Source organism: Maniola hyperantus, chromosome 1, assembly GCF_902806685.2.
Source record: "Maniola hyperantus chromosome 1, iAphHyp1.2, whole genome shotgun sequence".
Lineage (NCBI taxonomy): Eukaryota > Metazoa > Arthropoda > Insecta > Lepidoptera > Nymphalidae > Maniola > Maniola hyperantus.
Window position 1 is genome coordinate 12,961,728 of NC_048536.1, and position 19,104 is coordinate 12,980,831.

A 19,104-nucleotide genomic window follows, 5' to 3' on the forward strand; every position below is an offset into this window, starting at 1 on the left:
GCTAATAGGTTGTACTTGCCAGTATCTGGCATCCATTTGTGCAAGCTACAGACTAACACTGGAATTCATAGTCAAGATAGAAGTCTTCCTTAATCGATTCCTTCCAGACGACACGTGTTATGTTTAACCTTTATCTACACCCTTCCAGCCAGCTTTTATTATATCCATACTAATATTATAAATGCGAAAGTGTGTCTATCTGTCTGTCTGCTAGCTTTTCACGGCTCAACCGTTCAACCGACTTTGACGAAATTTGGTGCAGAGGTAGCTTGGAATCCGTGGAAGGACATAGGCTACTTTTTATCCCGGAAGATTTAAGAGTTCCCACAGGATTTTTAAAAACCGAAATCCACGCGTACGAAGTCGCGGGTATCTTAATATATTCTAATATTGGGTGTAGATAAAGTCTTGTAAGCAACTGTTGATAATTAGGTATTAAATAACAGTTGCATAAATAACTATTAATGCATTGCTTAAAGTCTGTGGCGGCCTTAACTCACCATAAGTACGAAATCTAGGAGAATAATGTAATTGCATGCACGGCAAACTTTTAGTGGACATTTATATTTGAAGCGGTGTAACATTGTAGACATAGTTAGGACGTCACCATAGCATTACTGAATACTGTGTAGGTAACGTTTGTTGATCGATTTTATAGCATTAATTATTGTGGAGATAAAATCTATACTAATATTAAAAATGCGAAAGTGTGTCTGTCTGTCTGCTAGCCTTTCACGGCTCAACCGTTCAACCGATTTTGACGAAATTTGGTACAGAGTTAGCTTATATCCCGGGGAAGGACGTATAGGCTACTTTTTATCCCGGAAAATTGAAGAGTTCCCACAGGATTTCGAAAAACCTAAATCCACGCGGACGAAGTCGCGGGCATCATCTAGTAATTTATAAATCGAAGAACTCCTTTGAACTTTAGTACTAGGACTAGGTACACTACATGTAATTATAAAGAATTTTACGAGACGATTTTTTTAAATTACTACGCGAATCACATATGACTGGGTAGTGGTACTTACCTTCAACATAGTTTTGAACAGCTGGGACCATCATATCTAGACGCATACAACGTAGGACCAACAGTTTCTAAAATAAAAACACTGCATATTTCATTAAGTTCTTTCTAATGTAATCTCGAAAAATAATTTAACTAGGACGTATATGAATAAAATACAATGAAAAATAAACTGTACCTCAAACAAGCTTAATTTCGTATTCCACGGTTCTGGTAGAGGCTGGTTTTGAGGGTCAATCGTATTGCAGTATTCTTCCCATGCTGGTATATTTTTCGTGAAATGATCTACGATGCCGTGATATTTTCCGACCTCGTTCAGACTGAGCAATTTGTAAAAGGCAATTGTAGAAAGCTAATCACACATTTAATTTGATGAGTTTCATATTTTGTGATGCTAAAAAGGTTAAGGTCAAATCTTTTTTCTGTGATCGAATGGTCAATTACTGAAACGGATCTTACTGTTTCAAATGAGTAGGCTAGGGATATTATTTTTTGTAATTTTTGGCATGGACAAAATTTAAAAATCAAAATGTGCGTTTAAGCAATTAAGTATCACTTACTTTAACGGTGAAGGAAAACATCGTGACAAAACTTGCATGCCTGAGAGTTCTGCATAATGATCTCAAAGGTGTGCGAATTCTGCCAAACCGCACTATGCCAGAGGGGTAAACTATGACCAAACCCATAAGTATCTCATTCTGAGAGGAGTCCCGTGCTCATTCGGCGAAGGGTTGATGATAATTATAATGGCAATTAAACAGTCATTTTGCCGCTATTTTTATGCTTTAAAGTAGAAAATGTTCATTTTATATTCTTACCCGTTGAATTCTGACCAAGCTTGTGGGCTGAGAAATGTGACCGGGTTGGGTGGAATATGCCGCGGCTGTGCGCCTGCTAGCAGGAACATCACATCCGTTTGCTCTAGTCTACCCTCCGCGACCATTATTGTCACAGTGAGAAGCAGTGAGAATACCAGTTTATCCTGCGTGTTAAATTAAAAATTATCTCTATTCATTTTTAATTTTTACTGAATGACTTTGATGAAATTTTTGATGAAATTTTAAAAAAAATTGTTTACATATCTTATTAAATCTTTAATGTACTCTTTGTGCAGATCGAAGTGTTTATATATTAGAAGTACATGTACACATAATATGGCCAAGACAGCCGTAAGCTTAAGTTTTATCATGTGTTGGTACTGGTAAGTGGTAGTTAGAGAACGGAGGCAGAGTGAACTAGAGTGAAGGAACTCACGGTTTAAGATAGACTCCAAAATATTTAATTAAGAAAAGGGACAAATTTTATTATACTGAAACTAAAAACTAAAAGGACTATAATTTGATGCCTGTGACGATTTAACAGAATAACCATAAATTATTCCAAAAAAATATTGATAATACCTTCTCAAAAAGGCTCCTGCAGATGTTTGCGTATAGAGAGTATGTGAAGTGGGCGCGCAGAATAGCGAGCCTTTCAGGAATTTCCTCGACCTTTTCGGTGTTATCAATGGACCCCGTGAACAGGCCCTCGAACCAGCCCAGCGAGTATTGATACATTGGGTCGATATTTGGCAGAGATGCTTTATTGAGAAAAAATATTGTTTATTTTTCAAGACTTAGACTAGACTTTTGTACCTCCGGCTAACTTCATCCAAAACTTCGTTATAATAGTGATACCGACTTTATTGGATTTGTGAGGAAGCTAGGCGGGAGGTATAAAGCCAGGCCTGTTAGTGATTTATTGTCATCCAAAAATACAACTCTAATCCTGTTCTCAGACGAGGGACTAAAAATCGAGCCGCAAACAAAACAATGCCAATCATAGACTTGCGTCGATGTGTAGCGTTGAAAACTCATCGTGTGGGAATAGGCTTAAAGCCAGCTTGTGCTTCTCTATTGTCTTCAAAATTGTTTTACGAGGCAAAATTTAGAAGCTAGGTATAAAAGCGAATTTGCTAATCATACGTAGATACAGTTATCAACTTGAAGTCCTGCCAAAGTTGCTAAAGAATTACCAAGAAGGAAAAATAAGTTTGTTGAATGTACAGCGATTGGTACGTAATCGTTTCGGGCTTCATCGATCGCCTTTTCTGTGACCATTGCTACTTCTTGCTTCTCTTTGATTTCGTTAGACATATCTTTGGCAGAGTTGAGAATCTAAAAATTAAGACAAATATTACACTTGAAAAATACACCATATCAATTAACTTTTTGCAATAATTGTCCCTATAATGAATAAGATGTTATTTTGCAAAAGATTTCCTTAAGGTTAAGAGTTTTTTAGGGTTCCGTAGTAAACAAGGAACCCTTACAGTTTCGCCATGTCCATCCGACTGTCTGTCCGTCCGTCCGTCCTCGGTTAATCTCAGAGACAATATTAGTGCTAGAAATCTGTAATTTGGCATGGGTATAAATATTAATCAAAGTCAAAGTCAAAGTCAAATGATTTATTCAAAATAGGTAATAAATTACTCTTATTGATGGTCTGGTATGGTTTTAGATTTGTAAGATATAGTGGTGATAATTATAACGCAAACTTAAAACTAAAGCTACGAGGGTTCCAAACGCGCCCAGGTCTGAGAAGAGCCCACAACAAACTCAGCCGGGTATTCTTTTTATTATCACCACTTTACAAAATCACGCCGACAAGGAAGGGTAAAACTTAAATCCCCATGGTTTACTTTTAACCTCCATCCAAACCAAATGGTCTAAATAACTTTTGCCCTACAGCGGATAGCTTGCGCAATATCGGCCAAAAACTTTCCTTCAAGATTGCAATCGAAGCTCCACCTGGATCAGTAAGCATTTTGTGATTTTATGGTCAGTAAGTGACCCTTGACCTAAACAAAAAATTAAAATTGGATCGGGAATTTAGTGCGAGGTTAAATGTTCTATTTACTGGACTACCAGTGCCCTGTTTCGTTTGACAGTTTTGTGGGACAAAATATTGTTCGGAATTACCATTGTGTATAATTAATTAGAACAGCGTAGAAAACGAACTTACCTGAACGGCTTCTTCGTCCTCTAGCAAATGCGTAGAAGTTGATAAAACATTTAGAATCTTCTTTTCAATATCCTGTAAAAGCCGGCGATGCTCAGCGCCTTGCGTTGTCAGATCTGCCTTAGCCTGCTGTAAATCCGGTCTCTCGCGAGCCACCACTCGCGATAGTAACTGCGCTTGCAACCCGTCTTTGGCTAACATGAAGTTGACTAATGTAACTCGGACACCCACTTCGGGCAAGTAATGTGGGTTCGCCAATTTAGTGCTTATGTATAATCTGTGGAAGAACGTAAAACTCACCGTTATTCCATTTACTGTGAAGCTAAGAGTTTAGATCAGAGGTCTCCAAACTTTTAAGCTTAGAGGGTCTCAATGATGCCTCCAATCCAAAGGGCCAAGACCTCACAATACCAAGTACGAACATAGGTACCTAAGTATATACTCGAGTTAAGAATTTCGTACAAATTTTAGTTCCGGTACTATGGTGACATTCTGTTTCGGGCACTTTCGGGCTGCTTAAATGAGCATTTTTGACCTATTGTCACAGGCAAGCATGATTGTGCTTGCGGGCCGTAGTTTGAAGACCCCTGGTCTTATACTAAGTGGGGTTGGCCCGCGGCCCGTAGTATGGTCTGAGGTAGATTATAATGACTAACAATTCTGTTATCATGAATTTGACACAGATAATCAACTTTTACGTGTTGATTCTAATATCAGTGTAGGTAGCACTTCAAAGGTTTTTGAAACATTTTTCTCGATTTACAAGATTGTCTATGCTTACTTAAAATCTTTGCTATATTCAACGATGGTGTCTCCTATCTTGATACATAGTGCACCGCCTTGTTTGAAAGTTTGTTGCTGCAGGAGTGGTTCCAACATCGGGTCAAGCTCTTCAAGCACATTTTCCAGTAGAACCTTTTAACAGAGTGCAGTAATAAATACGATAAATTATTTATCTAATAGTTATATAACAATTTACTGAGGTATGCAGATGGAATTTATTGGTTTAGATGCTAATCAAGAGATATTATTATGTACTCATAATAATATTATAACTCATAGACTAGATAGATATTATGATCTGCGTTAATTGAACCGAATTATTTGCTTTGATAATTGCTTTAAATTAATACGCTATAATTATACGAGTATTAATATAATTATGATAATAATATTAAGTACTAGTTGACCCGCCCCGGCTACGCTCGGGTGGAATTTAGAAAATTGGCATGGGGTAGAGTTTTCAAAAATCCTGAAATAGGTACCTACGTATTTTTTTCTTTTGTAACCGAAAACCCAAATATAAATTTTCATGGAAATAACTTGAAAAATTACGGGTTTTCATACAAACTTCCATCCCCTATTTACCCCCCTTAGGGATGGAATTTCGAAAAATCCTTTCTGAGTGGATAGGTTCAGTAGTTCCAGAGATTACCCCCTACAAACAAACATTCAATTTCATACAAACATACATTATAATGTTAGTAGAGAAGTATAGATTACCGGTTGTCCGAATTGAACGGCGTTTTCTAACACGCGACCTAGGTCCGCTTGTGCCATCCGTACTACACAAAGATTATTGGGCTTCTCCATATTCTTGATCCACCGATTAGCCTGCCCTTGTGGGTCTATCATTAACGGCCAGCGTCGAGCAGTCCTAAAATTTTTAAACTTTTATATATAAATAACTATAAGTTGTAAAAAAGTACAATTTCCCCACTGGGCATGGTACAGCGCGATTGAGCACCCTTAGGCTTAGATATTCAGTTATTATCTAACGCGCGTCTAGATAGCCATACATTTTACATCAGTCCAACTTCAAATGTAACGTACGGTACCGCACGTTAGCGCGCGGCAACACGTGTCTCAGAGACAAAAACTTCAAACCGTACGTCGTCACCACTGGTGAACGATTCTTCTGAATCTGAATTTTGAACAGTCCAACGCCTGTTGAGTCGCGTCAACGCCCGAATTGTCCATCTGAACTTGGCCTTAACATGTTATAAGTTCTAAGTTTTAAGAAATTCTATCAAATTAAAAGTAAACAACTCACAGGAAATGATTGATTACATTAAAGTTCATAGATACAGAGCATCTCAAATAATAACGAAAATATTTTTTGAAGTTTTTTGAATACATTTTTAAAACACGAAAGTAAAACAGTAGAGGTGTTTTATTTAGAAGAGGATGTACTTAGTAATTTTCTTATTCTTACATAATAACAATTGCGCTCTCAACGCTGAAGTCGTCAGCAGGTAAACCATCGATGTTCCACTGTTGAATAGTAACAGGTTCTCCCAAGGATTTTATCAGACTAAAGTTCAACGTGCACACTATTCCGCAGTCGTGACAAGCGTGAGCCCATTTCTTTACCTTTTGTAAATAAAATTAATAATAAGCCTTCGAATTTTTGTTGTAACATTTATTAAAATTTTGACAAATGCAATAATTCTTACTTGATCATTTCTAAATGTTGCTGTAAAAGGTCCTAAGTATGCAATGATCCCAGCAGCGATTAATATGTCTCCTGAAATTACAAAATTCAATTAAAAATTCTACAAGAAATCAAACATCTATATTGTCTAAATATAGATGTTTCTTTTTATATTGATTTCAAATAAAATCTAAACAAAATTGAAAACCTATTATTAGCTTCTAGTTATTTAATTTTTAAGATTATAATATGTTAATTTAAGCTGTTGGTTTTCCAAATAAAATAAAATAATAAAATAAAATCGAGACACACCAGTGAGCGAGTTGTAAGTCTCTCGCAACGTTTTAGCGATAAGCGTCCATCTATGCTTCTCTCCTCCGAGCCCAGAAATGAGCATCTCAGCTCTCTTCAACTTGTTGCTGCAATCCATCACCTCGTCATCAAGCAACTTTTGTTGCCGATTTTGCTCTGATAGCGCATCTTCTAATTTTGCCAATTTCAGTTGCACCTAAATACGCGATAAATTTTGTAATCCAGCGCAATCCGTTCACCTAATTTATTACAATGGTTTAAATTATATAACTAAACAAGAGATTTTAAATACTCTACATGGTATACCACTATTGTGTGTGTTGATGAATTACTCATAACGAAATAATTGCTAAAATCACGAGATCTCCCATTCACTGGTTAGACATTCTTAAATAACTTGACATGCCCGTAATTTCTATATCGTACATGTTGCTGTGGCTAAAGGCTGAATAAAGTTGAAGAAGATCATGCCGACTTTCTTTAGGAGTAATCACAATTAGTCACAAGAACCGACAGGAAAAAAAGCAAAAATTATAATAACAATCTGTACCTCTCTCAACTGAGCCTGTTTGACAACGAGCGCGGCCATCGCCTTGTCATAAACGGCTTGCGCAGCTGCTAGCCGCTGCTTCTTCGGTGCCACCACTTTTGCCACCTTGTCGTACTTCGTCATTGCAATCACCCACTTGCACATACCTATGTCAAATTGTATTCAGACATCACACAAACTAACTTTATATTCAAACTAAATAATCTTGCCTGCTACTTTTCTGCGCCGAACCTATATAATTTTATACATTTTTTTTAAATTTTATTTTAATTTAATTTTTTTTTTAAAAGATTAAAGCTTGAGTTTATCCTCAGAATAAAATATTGGTGTGCTTTTTACATCAAAATCGGCTCTGAACATACACACATGTTTGAGCTTATGAGTGTGGATATAGAATGTTAATTTTAATTTCTAACATTATATTATGAGTAGTGTAGAAAGTCGATTCTGGGCCACCCCGGGGGGTCCGCGAAAAAAAATTGTCCCGCCCACAAAAAAAGACCACCACCATTGGCTCTGGATGTTCGCCGTTTTTAGACCATTGGCTCAAACCTAACCTAACCTAACCTAACCTAACATATATCGATCGGGTCGTTAGCGGGAAACTAAAAGGGCAATTGGAATCTCCTACCACTCATCTAGTGAATGATTGCGTGCGAGGCTGTAGGTACCTGCTACCTACGCTAGCTCTAACAATGAGTACCGTACGCGTCAAAATAACTTCGGAATGTCCAAGGCGTCACTTTCTCATTTTTTCATCGGGGGTACGTACCTGCTCCGGCGCCAGGGGGTTTTAACAATGCCCCCCGCCCCTTATCCCCTCACCCGTCGATCCATGCATTTCTACAATTTTGTCCTTAACCGACTTTAAAAAAGGAGGTATTTTTCTGTATGTATGACTGTATTTTCATAAAATGTTTAAATACGAGTTTATCATGTTATCACCATATTGGATGACTGATATTGTTTATAATGAATAAGTAAATTAGAATTTGATAGCAATGCATTTCGTAGAAACTTAACCCAAGCTTTTATGATAATGTGTTCTCTTGCAAAAATATGTGAGATGCTCTCTCGTGTCAGTTTAAAATATATTTATTATCTCATTAACAAAAAATTAACAAAATTCACGATCGATCGTGTCGTTGATTTTTTTAGTTAGTCCACTCAATCTGTTTTTATCGCCCATTAACTTTAGGTAGATGCAAAAACTGATATCGCATGCAGGTGTTTCAGAGCATGTACATTCGTGTTTGTTTCGAAGATTTATAATCCCATTAAGAAGGACTAACAAAAAATTAACCCAAGCTTTTATGATAATGTGTTCTCTTGCAAAAATATGTGAGATGCTCTCTCGTGTCAGTTTAAAATATATTTATTATCTCATTAACAAAAAATTAACAAAATTCACGATCGATCGTGTCGTTGATTTTTTTAGTTAGTCCACTCAATCTGTTTTTATCGCCCATTAACTTTAGGTAGATGCAAAAACTGATATCGCATGCAGGTGTTTCAGAGCATGTACATTCGTGTTTGTTTCGAAGATTTATAATCCCATTAAGAAGGACTAACAAAAAATTAACCCAAGCTTTTATGATAATGTGTTCTCTTGCAAAAATATGTGAGATGCTCTCTCGTGTCAGTTTAAAATATATTTATTATCTCATTAACAAAAAATTAACAAAATTCACGATCGAGGGTTCCTTTTTCTATTTGAGTTACAGAACCCTAAGATAAGAATATAACAATTGAAAGGTTGGTCTTCCAGACACAATGCGATCCTTACCCGCTGTGAATACACAACAAAAGCCAGTAACCCGTGAGTGACACTTTACGGAAATATATTTTTTAAATAATGTGTACTTTCCCTACCATTTGTCTTTGAACAAATTTGAAACAAATTATAAAAGAGTCCTGTTCTAAAGCAGTCGCGCCATATTCCTTCTTACTACCTACAACGATGTTGTCTCAACTGTGTGAGCTGAACAACTCGGTCTACGATGAAGAAATGGTTGCAATTTGTGAAGAAGTCGAATTGAACACGATGTTAGTTGACCTATGTATGGAAACCGAACGAGATCAAGTTTATTCGTGAGTATTTTTTAATTTTTTTCCGCGAGCAGTTTTTATTTTAATCTATTGTATTTCAAAAATTTCATCGAATATTAGGTGTGCGACTATAAATTATTAATGTAATGCCGCCATCCTCGACCCTGAAGTTCAAACTTGTTTAAACACATTGCTGACAGAGAGGGGGTTTTTTGTGTATAAATATCCGGGCTTAGCTCTAGTAACGTCCATTCAGAGACAAGTTGTGATAGAAAAATAATAACCATGGAAGCTTTTTCCAGTGATGAAATAAGTGTATTTACTAAATCATTTGTGCTAAATAAGTTTCATAGAAACATCCGGTTGTGGTATATATCTAATAGACTCCCTAGATGGATGTTAGAGGACCCAGATATTAAACCGTTTTATACTCCATGTAGTGGTCATTCTGTCTCCATGACATCCCCTGTTTGTGATGAAATTGATGGGGTGTTTCCTATGATAGCATATTGTAATATGTGTGCTTCAAATGGTAAATTATATTCCAATAAAGATAATTGTAAGGTGTATTTTTCAGAACATATTTTTAACTATTGTATTTTTATTTTTTAGTTCGGGGCAAACTGGAGCCGGAGTAAAAAGAAAGGCTACTGTGCTCACACAGTCTTCGAGTAAGCGACCATGTTCTCAAGAACCTTCTACTTCTACGGGGCTATTGACGACATCAACATCAACGGAGGGAGGATCTACCTCATTTGTAAGTCCCGCAAACAATCACAGTGTCGAGTGTCCTTATTGTAAAACAAATGTTAATCAAAAATACTATACCAGCCACCTTAAAAGCAAGAAACATATAAATAATGTACTTCTTAATAGCTCCATTCAAAACTTAGCTAATGTGCAAATAATAGAAAACGCTTTCGGTCGAAGAATAGTAACATACAGGATTTCCAATGAGAATACGTCGTCTAATTCAGAATTCGAAACACCTGAATATTTCCTAAACTCAATTAAAAATATTATTTATGAGTTGCTTGATAAGCTATTAAAGGAATATAAGGCAATTAAAGTAAATTGCATTTTAAGTGGGGAATTTATTCAAACAACAAAAAATTTAGAGAATTCTTTTGATTTTCAAACCATTAATTATATTCTATGTTTAGAGCAAGAAATCAATAAAATTTATTCAGATTTGCATGATGAAATTTCAAATAAAGTTTGTAATTTTGAAAAGAAAGATAGTGGTTGGAGTCTAAAAAAAATTAATTACATTGATTTAAACATAAATAAATTTAACCCGTTACGAGGATCTTCATATATAGATCTACCCTTAGATATAAAACATAAGCATGCTGTAATTAATGTAAAAAATAATGACTATCAATGTTTTCAATGGGCTGTGCTTTCCGCATTGTATCCAGTTAACAATCATGTAGACAGAGTGAGTTCATATGCATCTAAACAAAACTCTTTAAGTTTTAAAGATATTCCATTTCCGGTAAAGTTGAAAGATATATATAAATTTGAGCGCTTAAATAATATTAGTATTAATGTTTTTGGACTTGAACGTGATACTAAAAGTAATTCCACAAAGGTCATTGGTCCACTCTATTTCACAAAATGCCGAAAACAAAAACACGTAAATTTACTTCACATAAATAATAGTTCTACCGGTCATTATTGTTATATAAAAAACCTATCCCGACTAGTTAGTTGCCAATTAAATGGACATCAACACGCGAACTATATTTGCGACGGTTGCTTGCTTTATTTTCAAACAGAGTGTAAATTAAAATCTCACCAGGAGTTCGATTGTAATCATGTTCGAACAGATTTACCAGGCATTAACAAAGCTAAACTAACATTCCATAAACACGAGAGGAAGTTAAAATTACCCTTTGTTGTATATGCAGATTTTGAAGCATTTTTAAATCCTATACAAGGATGTGATAATGATCCATCTACCTCATATACAACAAATTTTCAAAAGCATGAAGTATATAGTTTTGGGTACTATATCAAATGCACATTCAATGATAGTCTATCTAAATACAAAACGTATACGGGTAGTGACTGTTCAAAAGTTTTTATGGAACACCTAAATGACGACGTCAACCGCATTTATAACGAATATTTAATTGAAATCAATCCACTTCCCCTCTCAGAGGATATTAATGAAAAAATAAATAGAGCAACTATATGCTATATATGTAATAAAAAACTAGATTCAGCTTATAAAATAGATTATAATAAGTACACTGGCGTTTTCACAGGTGTCTGCCATAAAAGTTGCAGCAAAAAATTTGTCACGCCTCGATTTATCCCTGTAATTCTGCATAACCTTAGTAACTATGATGCTCATTTCATTGTACACGCGTTAAACTTTTCAGAAGGGGTGGTAAAGGTCATACCTCAAAATAAGGAACGATACATTTCGTTTTCAAAAATGTTAAAAATCGATGAAAACCAAATTGAATTGAGATTTATTGATTCTTTTAAATTTTTATCGTATAGTTTAGAATCCTTAACAAATAATTTGAATGATGATGAATTCATTGAATTGCGCAGAAATTTTCAGAATGAAAAGGATCTTCTTTATTTAAAACGCAAAGGTGTGTATCCATATGAGTATATGTCATCATTTGAATCCTTAAAGTTGACATCACTCCCCACTCAAGATAATTTTTTCAACACACTTACAAACAGTTCTATTTCAAATGAGGATTATAAACATGCCAGTGATGTCTGGAATCATTTTAAATGTCGTAATATGAGTGATTACTCTGATTTATATCTCAAAACAGATGTTCTCCTTTTAACGGATATTTTTGAAAACTTTAGAAACGTATGTATTAAAACTTACGATTTAGATCCTGCTCAATATTATACAGCGCCAGGTCTTAGTTGGGACGCAATGTTAAAGTATACACAAGTAACGTTGGATCTGCTTACAGATTACGATAAAATTGCATTCATAAAATCAGGTATACGTGGCGGTGTTTCGCAATGCAGTAACCGTTATGCGCAAGCAAATAATAAGTTTATGGAGAATTTTGATGAGAAAATTCAATCATCTTATCTCATGTACTTAGACGCGAATAATTTATATGGATGGGCTATGTCTCAATACCTTCCTACAGGTGGTTTTGAATGGGTAAATTGTGACACTAATTTTAATGTACCAATTGATTCTGACGTAGGCTATATTCTTGAAGTAGATTTAGAATATCCACAAATTTTACACGACTTACATACCGATTTTCCACTATGTCCAGAGAATATACTCGTAGGAGGGAGTAAAAATTTGAAATTAGTGCCGAACCTATTTCATAAAACTAAGTATGTTATTCATTATAGAAATTTAAAACAATGTTTAGAAATGGGCTTAAAGCTAGGGAAAGTCCATCGGATTTTAAAATTCAATCAAAGCCCTTGGTTACAAAAATATATTGATTTGAATACCCAGTTACGTACATCTGCACATTCTGATTTTGAAAAAGATTTCTATAAGTTAATGAATAATTCCATTTTCGGGAAAACAATGGAAAATGTTGAAAAACGAGTAGATGTTAAATTATGTACACATTGGGAAGATAAAGGAAAAGTCGCTGGTGCACAGAAACTTATCGCGAGACCTGAATTTCATAGTCTTTCAATATTCTCTGAAAGTTTTGTTGCAATTCAACTTAAAAAAACTAAAGTGTTATATGACAAACCCATCTATTTAGGTTTATGTATTTTGGATATTTCCAAAACGCTTATGTATGATTTTCATTACAAATATATGAAAAACAAATATGGTCCAAATTGTAAAATGTTATATACTGATACTGACAGCTTCATTTATCACATTTTCACTGATAATTTTTATGAGGATATTAAACCTGATTTAAATAAATACTTTGATACTTCAGATTATCCCCCTGATAATGCATTTGATTTCCCCCGAATAAATAAAAAGAAAATTGGTCTTTTTAAAGATGAAAACAATGGTGTGATTTTGACAGAATTTGTTGGATTGAGATCAAAAGTATACGCTTTTAATACACAAAAAAAATTCATTGCTAGAGCAAAAGGAGTAAACAAATCAGTAACAAAAAAATTTAAAATGGAGAATTACAAAACAGTCTTATTTGAGCAAAAAAATGAAATATGTGAAATGTATAGATTTAGATCTATAAAGCATGTTGTTTTCACCCAAAAAAATAATAAAATATCGTTATCACATTCAGACACAAAACGGTTTTTAATCAACAACTCCACTGACACTTTAGCTTGGGGGCATTACAAAATAAATACATTAAATAATAATGAACAGTGAGGTTTATCGATGCTATTTTTGTGTGTAGAACACGTTTTCTTTAGCAAAAGAACTTCTACGTATATAATATGTAGATACGTATTGAAATGTATAACTAGTTATAATTATAAAAATGTATAGTTAATAAATAGAACTAAGAAAATATATTTAAGATTAATTTTAGCAATAGTTCGACATAGTAAGTAGAGCTAAGATAATATTATTATATTTAAGATAATAATATACAAAGGAAAATAAAATTGTTTTAATTGATCCTTAAAAGAAATAATATGTTATTTTTTTATTCATTTCCTTATCTGCCTTAATTAAAGTCACACGCATTTATTTACGATGTTTCATTTTCTCCATCCATTTACTGCTATAGTAGCAGGCCCAAGTGGCTGTGGTAAATCAAATTTTGTTACAAATTTCCTGAAGCACTGTAATGATTTATGTAACATACGGTTTGACCAAATTTTATGGTGCTATGATGAAATGCAACCTCTTTATAATCTAGAAAATGTGACATATATCCAGGGAATTCCTGAAATGAGCATGTTTGATGGAAAACATCCTCGGTTAGTTATAATTGATGATCTTATGAGAGAGTCAGATGGTCGCGTTGTCGATATTTTTACTAAAGGTAGCCATCACCGAAATTTAAGTGTATTTTACATTACACAAAATCTATTTCATCAAGGTAGAGGACAACGAGATATTTCACTGAACACAAGTTACATTATTTACTTCAAAAATCCACGAGACCGTACACAGATTCGTCATTTAGCTCGTCAAGTGTTTCCAGACAATGCAAAATTTATTGAGGAAGCCTATAAAGATGCTACTAATGAACCTTTTGGTTATTTAATGATTGACTTGAAACAAAATACAAGTGATTCATGTCGTTTTAAAAGCAAAATAGACCCCGTTACTAATGAATGTGTAGTATATGTCCCCAAAAAGGGGTTTAAATATGGTGAGCATCACCCGATTCTTGTTAGTAACAAATAATGGTTGAAGGTAACACAACGTCAGATATAAAAAAGCTGAGTGCATTACAAACATTTAAACCAAAATATCGTAAAATTTTACTTCGTTCTCTTTAAAAGGAGGAAATTAATTGTGTATGTGAATATATCAAAGAAATTTTTAAGGACAATACCCCAAAGTATAAAGAAGCAAGAAAACCCATCATAAGTATCGTAAAACTAAATTGCTTTTTTTCTACAAATGTGATTTAAATATTAAAATTCATTGATAATAGTAATTATAATGTTTGGACGTGTGAAAACTCATAAAGATTTATTAAAGGCTTTACTCACACTTAAACCTAAATTTCGTACAGCCTTATTAAAAGTTTGCAAGGACGAAGAAATTGATTGCATTAGTGAGTGCATTTTTAATATATTAAATGGTAAAGTACCCTTGAAGGATAGTGAGAAGTCTAAGCTGAAAAAACACAAAACTATATTAAGAAAATTAATTAAGAAAGGAAAAGGTAAATTAAGAAAACGCATTATCATTCAGCAAGGAGGAGCATTTCTACCGATTATATTGGGGGCTGTTTTGAATGGATTGTTCAATTTAGTATAAAAAATGGAGTACACAAAGAAAATGATTCTTATTGAACCAGAGGCTATTGAACGCTTGAAATCAAGAGATACTATACATGAAGATTCTTTATCCCGATTAGACAAAGAAATGAAAAATATATTAAAAAATAAAATGGATGACCGTGAAAAATGGTTGTTATATATGCAAATTTTGCAAAGATATCTCCATTTTACCGGGGAAGAGAGGAAACCATTAATACTACCGGTGACAGTAGAGGATGGACAAAAACATTGTACTGACTTCCTTAAAAAGGAAAGTAAAGATAATGATTTCGCAGTTAATGAGGACTCTGAGGATGATAAGCACGTACGTGATTCATCAATTAATATTTTATATACCACCACTTATATAAGCAAACTCATACCAAAAACGTATAGAAAAAAAGGTGATATATTGTTGAACACTCTCCTAAACAATAAAGACAAAATTAACTGGAAAAATGATGGATTAATAGTCATAGATAATGAGATTGTAGATGGCAGTAATATAGTTGATCTAGTGAATTACACACTAAGACCATTAAAACGCCCCAAACCTGCTGGATGGGGAAAATTTATTGAAACTCTAAAAAATATTGGAGTTCCATCGGCTTGTATCGGTAATTCTCAAGCTTTTGAAAAAATTAATGATAAATCGCTAAAATTTAGAAGACATAGTTCCTCAGATGATGAAAAGAGTCGTGAAACTTTAACATCATACGCATTAAGAAAGAAACACGACATTTGGGAAAGATGGAATCCATACTAGACATTAAAGACATCTATTATGATGTTTCGAACCCAGCTGGTTACAGTAGCATAGATAAATTAGCCAGAGCATTAAAAGGTAAAATGGATAGGAAACAAGTTAAAGAGTGGTTGCAAGCCCAGGAAACTTATACGTTACACAAGCCTGTGCATCGAAAATTCCCAAGAAACAAATACATATTATCTAACTTTAATGAACTTTGGCAAGCAGATTTAAGTGATATGCGTACTTATTCTCAATATAATGAAGGTTTTAATTATATTCTGTGTGTTATTGATGTTTTTAGTAAATACGCTTTCGCTAGAGCACTTAAAAAGAAGAATTCAGAAAGTATAAAACGGGCATTTGAAAGCATATTTACTGAAGCTAAAGCAACTCCCACCCACTTACAATCTGATAAAGGAACTGAATTTGTATCAAAAGATGTTAGACAATACTTTAAAAGTAAAAATATTAATTATTACACAACCAACAACCCAGATATTAAAGCTAGTATAGTTGAGAGATTTCAAAGGACATTAAAAACTAAAATGTGGCGTTATTTTACACATAAAAATACCTATACTTATATTAACGTTTTACAAGATTTACTCTATTCCTATAACCATAGCTTTCATTCGAGCATCAAAATGTGTCCATTTGAAGTTAACTTTAATAACATCATGAAAGTTTGGAACAATTTATATGGAAATCTCAACAATAAAATAAGTGTTAGACAGCAAACTAAGTTTTCAATTGGTGATTATGTAAGGATAACAAAATATAAACACATTTTTCAAAAAGGGTATGAAACAAATTGGAGTGATGAAATATTTATTATATCCGGCATAAAAAAAAGCATGTCTAAGGTTGTCTATACCCTCAAAGATCTTCAAGATGAGTCTATTGTAGGAACGTTTTACGAGGATGAATTGCAAAAAATTACATATAACCCCACCACTCGATATAAAATTGATAAAATAGTACGCTCTCGCTACTCAGGTAACAGAAAACAATTACTTGTCAAGTGGAAAGGTTATCCTGATAAATTTAACAGTTGGATTTTAGAATCCAGTCTTAATCAGATAGGATGATGGAAGAAAATTTTTATTTAACTTTGCTTAGTAATAGTTCAATGGAATACTTCCCGGAAAACACAACGACCATGTTCTCAACAAAATTACCAAAAGCGCTTATTTTGGAAGGAGAATGGTACGTTGGAGTTGTTGAAATTCAATATCCTTGCACTATGTATACGGTTCGAGAAAATGAAAATGTTATTTTTACATCAAAATGGATTATGATACCCGAGGACGGTATTAAATCATTAGTACACTATAGAAACCGTATTCCTGCCATGAACTATGACTGCATTGCTCATATTGTAGCTGAATTAAATAAAAATACTGATGTTGAAATAATGTTTAATTATGATGAAATAAATAATAAAGTATCAATATTATGTGAGGATAACTTAATTGATGTACTTAAGTTATCAACCAAGTTATGTTTACAACTGGGTTTTGAACCAAATACGAATCTAATTCAGCATAAAACTGGAACATATCCTTATAATTTAAAATTAGGATTGCCATCTCAATTGTTCATTTATTGTGATATAATAGAACCACAAATTGTTGGAGATGTGATGGCCCCTCTTCTCAGAATCGTACCACTAGATCCTACAGTCTATATATACGGGGCAAACAAAATGCATATTTTTTCACCACCTCATTACGTACCTGTCATGCGCAGAGAGTTCGATGTAATAGAAATAGATATAAGAACGAGTACAGGTCGGAAAGTACCATTCCAGTTTGGGACAACGTGTATTAAACTACATTTTAAGAGAATCAAGTGAACGTGCATGTAAAATGCCGTGCCCATATTTACATTATTATTCTCATCAAGCTGGTACAGGCGTAGGTGCAATTTATAAGGGAGCACCTTATCAGCGAGGTCATGGTATTGGCAGTTTTTTGGGTGGATTATTTAGATCTGTTCTTCCACTTTTGAAAAATGGCGCTAAAGTTGTGGGTAAAGAAGCTTTAAATGCTGGTGTGGGCCTATTGTCCGATATGTTAAATGTGCAGCCAATGGATGAATCTATCAGATCACGTTTAAAAACAGCAACTTCGAATCTAAAACAAAAAGCTGATAAAAAAATTGATTCAATAATGAGAGGATCAGGCTATAAAATTAGGCGACAAAAGAGGAAACGTACCACTTCTAAAAAAACTCTCAAACGGAAAGGTACTAAGAAAATTAAACAGAGTAATATTCAGGATATTTTTCATAAAAGTTAAAATTTTAAAAAATGTCATTTTTACATCATAACTCCTGTGAATGCGTAAAATCTGAGTTGGATTTGTTTGCTCTACCATCGACTCAAACAAGTATTGAGGGGGGTCAGTGGATTCATTACAACCCCATTTCATCATTGACCGATGATGGACCCATTGAGTTCTTAGTACCAGGAAATGGAGATGATTACATTGATTTATCTCATACCCTACTTCACATAAAAGCTAAAGTTCAGAATACTGATGCAACTAACATTGCGGAGACGGCTAATGTTGCTCCAGTTAACAATTGGTTACACTCACTTTTTAGTCAGGTTGACATATATTTAAATCAAAAGCTCGTATCACCTCCAAACAACACTTATGGGTATCGAGCCTACATCGAGACATTGCTTAATTATGGTACAGCTGCCAAGAAATCTCATCTCACTTGTGGTCTATGGTATAAAGATACCACCTCGAAAATGGATTCATGTGATGCTTCAAATCAGGGATACGCAAAAAGAGAAGAATTAGCAAAGGAAAGTAAAACTATTGAAATGATTGGACACATACACGCTGATATTTTTAATCAAGATAAGTTTTTAATCAACGGTGTTGAAATGCGTCTAAAACTAGTACGTTCTAAAGATACTTTCAATCTTATGTGTTCCTCGGCAGATGGTAAATTCAAAGTGCATATATCTAGTGCTAGCCTTATAATGCGTAAAGTTCGGATCAATCCGAGTGTATTAATTGCACATGAGAAAGTATTAGCTACTACAACCGCTAAATATCCTGTCACCCGTG

General features: G+C 34.1%; 1 protein-coding gene across 1 annotated transcript in view; it reads right to left on the minus strand.

Moving 5' to 3' along the window:
* The window catches only part of Dhc36C (Dynein heavy chain at 36C), a 64,905-nt gene that overhangs the window by 12,579 nt on the left and 33,222 nt on the right, over positions 1-19,104 (minus strand). The window contains exons 51-62 of the mRNA XM_069498734.1: positions 7,324-7,469; positions 6,774-6,969; positions 6,484-6,554; positions 6,243-6,400; positions 5,531-5,684; positions 4,809-4,942; positions 4,031-4,304; positions 3,042-3,183; positions 2,428-2,606; positions 1,846-2,009; positions 1,206-1,347; positions 1,032-1,098 (exon numbers count right to left, since the gene is read on the minus strand). Coding sequence (XP_069354835.1) covers positions 1,032-1,098; positions 1,206-1,347; positions 1,846-2,009; positions 2,428-2,606; positions 3,042-3,183; positions 4,031-4,304; positions 4,809-4,942; positions 5,531-5,684; positions 6,243-6,400; positions 6,484-6,554; positions 6,774-6,969; positions 7,324-7,469 — 1,827 coding nt within the window. The remainder of the gene's footprint in view (positions 1-1,031; positions 1,099-1,205; positions 1,348-1,845; positions 2,010-2,427; positions 2,607-3,041; positions 3,184-4,030; positions 4,305-4,808; positions 4,943-5,530; positions 5,685-6,242; positions 6,401-6,483; positions 6,555-6,773; positions 6,970-7,323; positions 7,470-19,104) is intronic.